The sequence below is a fragment of the Cajanus cajan genome, chromosome 1 (assembly GCF_000230855.2).
Source record: "Cajanus cajan strain Asha chromosome 1, NIPB_CcT2T_4, whole genome shotgun sequence".
Classification (NCBI taxonomy): domain Eukaryota; kingdom Viridiplantae; phylum Streptophyta; class Magnoliopsida; order Fabales; family Fabaceae; genus Cajanus; species Cajanus cajan.
The window spans coordinates 15,038,743-15,042,636 of record NC_138517.1 but is presented as its reverse complement, the minus strand read 5'-3'; the positions used below and the strand labels follow the sequence as shown (position 1 = coordinate 15,042,636).

The 3,894-nt window shown below is 46.3% G+C and overlaps 1 protein-coding gene across 1 annotated transcript; it reads left to right on the top strand.

Annotated features, from left to right (window-relative positions):
• The first annotated feature begins 532 nt into the window (after window positions 1-532).
• LOC145949484 (uncharacterized) lies at window positions 533-880 on the top strand. Its single transcript, XM_083059445.1, has one exon. The coding sequence runs from the start codon at window positions 533-535 to the stop codon at window positions 878-880; it is 348 nt and encodes a 115-aa protein (XP_082915571.1).
• The last annotated feature ends 3,014 nt before the right edge of the window (window positions 881-3,894 follow it).

Sequence of the window (3,894 nt, the reverse complement as noted above, 5' to 3'; positions counted from 1 at the left end):
GTTGTATTGAAGGGGTTTCAGCACTCCCTTTTTGAGATGATTGACCACATCACAAGCACAGAGAGTGATGGATGAAGTGCACGGCGGCATGTGTGGGAGTCATATCGGAGGACGAGCTCTAGTATACAAAGTCACGCGGGCAGGGTACTTTTGGCCGACTTTGAGAAATGAATGCGTCAATTGGGTCCAAAAGTGTGATGGATGTCAAAGACACGCAACCTTACACCATTCTCCAGCTGAACGACTTCATTCTATCTTGTCTCCTTGGCCATTCAACAAGTGGGGTATTGATATTCTCGGTCCATTTCCAATCGCAGTAAGACAGTTGAAATTCTTGATAGTGGCTGTAGACTACTTCAGCAAATGGATCGAGGTGGAGCCAGTAACAACCATCTCGGCAGAGAAGGTAAGGACATTTCTATGGAAGAGTGTGATATGCAGATATGGTGTTCCTCAAGTGCTCGTATCAGATAACGGGACACAATTTGCGAGTGAGAGAGTCCGTGATTTCTATCGGGAGATCGGTATCTGAATGACGTTTACTTCCGTTGAACACCCCCAGTCTAATGGCCAAGCGGAGACGGCCAACAAGGTTGTGCTATCGGGATTGAAAAAGCTCATCCAGGACTCTGGCGCTTCATGGGTAGAGGAGCTTCCCAGGGTGTTGTGGTTATATCACACGACTGTTCACTCCTCGACTCAAGACACCCTTTTCAACCTAGTGTACGGAAAAAATGCGATGATACCAATTGAAATTACCGAACCCTCTGTACGTGCAACGTGCTTCTCTGAGGAAGAATCTGAACAAGGAAGACAAGTTGATTTGGATTTGATTACAGAAACAAGAGAAAGAGTCCGGATAAATCAAGTAGCAGCTTAGCGAAGGGCAACTTTCAAGTACAATACAAAGGTTGTCCTAAGAGATTTTGTTGTAGGAGACCTCATTTTGAAGCGCGCTCAGCTAACTCAAATAAGGAACAAATTGTCACCTAAATGGGTCGGCCCTTATAAAATTGACGACGTGGTCGGCAAAGGAGCTTACCGATTGAGGACCCTGGATGGAGGGAAGATACCGAGGACTTGGAACGCGGCAAACTTACGTTTTTATTATAGTTAGTCTATTCATTTGTATCAGGTGCACTCTTTTCCTAACTCAGTGTTTTTTCCCATAAAAATGAGAGGGGTTTTTTTTGTTGAGAAGGTTTTTAACGAGGCACCACAAACCAATAATTTCTCATTTTAATAAATATCATCTCCTATTTTTTTATGATTTTTGACATCTGTTATTTTAAAGGCACCAAACTCGTGATTGATTGGTAAAAATTTGACTGGGCGAGTATAAATAACTCGAAGACCAAACTCGTGATTGATCGGTAAAAATCCGACTGGGTGAGTATAAATAACTCGAAGACCAGACTCGTGATTGATCGGTAAAAATCCGACTGGGCGAGTATAAATAACTCGAAGACAAACCTCGTGATTGATCGGTAAAAATTCGACCGGCGAGTATAAATAACTCGAAGACCAAACTCGTGATTTATCGGTAAAAGGCCGACTGGGCGAGTATAAATAACTCGAAGACCAAACTCGTGATTGTCGCCACCGGCCCAAACGGGCCTCGGCGGTCGCGAAGACGGTCGAGCTCGCTTTTATTTTAGTTTTGAAAATGTATTGGATTATTAGAACGACTTGTTCTCAAACTGAGACCTTGTCGATCTTATCCAATTTATTTATTAAAAGTCTCACTAATCCATATTAATCCCAAGCGGGACCCTCCATGGATTAGTGGTTTTCGCAAAAGGAGGGTTCGTGGAGTCGCCACCAATGTTTTACTCAAAACATTGGAAAAAGGGATAAGGCAATTGATTTTATAAATCAACTTTGGCCATTACAACCAGAGTCGGGTAAGGGAGTCGGTTACGCGTGGGGAAGGTGTTAGCACCCCACAGCGCCCCTTTCGGGTTCCCTATGACAGATTATTTCTAAAATAATAGCGTAAAATTACTAAATTACCCCTATTTATTATAAGCGATTATAAATTAACTATCTACATGATGACAGTTTAAATATGCACACAGAAAGCAGTAAAAGGAAGGATTTAAGAAGAAACCTCTTGAAGCGTGCTTTTATATATTGAGTAAAACTGGGAAGCTTTTTGGCGTTCCCTCGCTCTACAAGCTCGCTCGCTCCTTCCTAAAAACTTTTGACTATGGAAATCCGGAGGATTTCCCTTCGACTAGGTTCGAATCTCCAAGCTAAGTGCTCGGAATTCCAGAACTTCGTCGGATCGACTCCCAGAGAGATTTCTAGGGCAGAACACTGCTCAAAAACCCCAGAATACTCAAGGAGGGAGTCAAAACTGAGTGTGAAAGTGTCCAATGACGTCCAATTGACGTCATATTTATAGGGAACAGGCCCAATACGGGCCCTGGAGCCAATACGGCCGTATTGAAATTTTTGAACTTCAATACGGCCGTATTGAGTTCAATACGGCCGTATTGAAATTCAGAAATTTCAATACGGCCGTATTGAGTTCACTGCGGCTGTATTGAAGCTTCAATACGGCCGTATTGATTTCAGTACGGCCGTATTGAAGTTTCAGAAACTTCAATACGGCCGTATTGAGTTCACTGCGGCCGTATTGAAGCTTCAATACGGCCGTATTAAGTTCAGTACGGCCGTATTGGGCTTCATTCCCTCCACTTTCTTATTTTGAGCTATTCTAAGACCTCTAAACCTACAGAGAACCCTCCTAGGGCCTTCCAGGAGTCCTTCTGGCTGATCTTCCTTCAGTCTTCGAGAGTCTTCAAGCTTTATTTCCGACCCGGGCAATTTTAGGGGTCTACAGCTGCCCCCTCTTTACTTAGTCAAACGGTCTTTTGGTGTACCGATTGACAAGTAAAGGAGTTGACCCAATTGTCCGGGTAATGTGCCATCCTTCCGACTTGTAGTGTCTTCAGGTGGGAAAATTGTTGAGTAGCCTCTCCAGGTTGGTGCATACCTCCGCGCTTCTAGTCACTTTGGTAGCGTGAGTCTTGCCCTCTCCAGGGTGAGTATTAATCGTCGCCTCGTGAGTCTTGCCCTCTCCAGGGTGAGTTTGCCCTCTCCAGGGTGAGTTTGCCCTCTCCGGGGTGAGTATTAATCGTCGCCTCGTGAGTCTTGCCCTCTCCAGGGTGAGTTTGCCCTGTCCAGGGTGAGTTTGCCCTCTCCGGGGTGAGTATTAATCGTCGCCTCTCCAGACTTGTGCGTGAGTCTTGCCCTCTCCAGGGTGAGTTTGCCCTCTCCAGGGTGAGTTTGCCCTCTCCGGGGTGAGTATTAGTCGTCGCCTCTCCAGACTTGTGCGTGAGTCTTGCCCTCTCCAGGGTGAGTTTGCCCTCTCCAGGGTGAGTTTGCCCTCTCCGGGGTGAGTATTAGTCGTCGCCTCTCCAGACTTGTGCGTGAGTCTTGCCCTCTCCAGGGTGAGTTTGCCCTCTCTAGGGTGAGTTTGCCCTCTCCGGGGTGAGTATTAGTCGTCGCCTCTCCAGACTTGTGCGTGAGTCTTGCCCTCTCCAGGGTGAGTTTGCCCTCTCCAGGGTCTGCCTCCGTGTTCTTGACGACATTGGCAATGTGAGTTTGCCCTCTCCAGGGATTTGAGATGATTTTTGTCTCCACAGTCCACGATGCTGCTTCGACGGTTTGATTTTGGTGCCACTGAGGGCTGGATAACGCAGGGATCCGTCTAGGGGATGTGCAGTCATTCATAGGTTCCTGTGCCCCAACTTGCATTGCATTGTTGGTACCCATTGAGGAATTTCTGTTTCCTTGGGGTGTAGACACAGATGCTCTTCTTGAATTGAGCGATGCCTTATGTTTGGCTGACGTCCTTTTGACGTAGGTGGAGTATCCCGGTTGTCC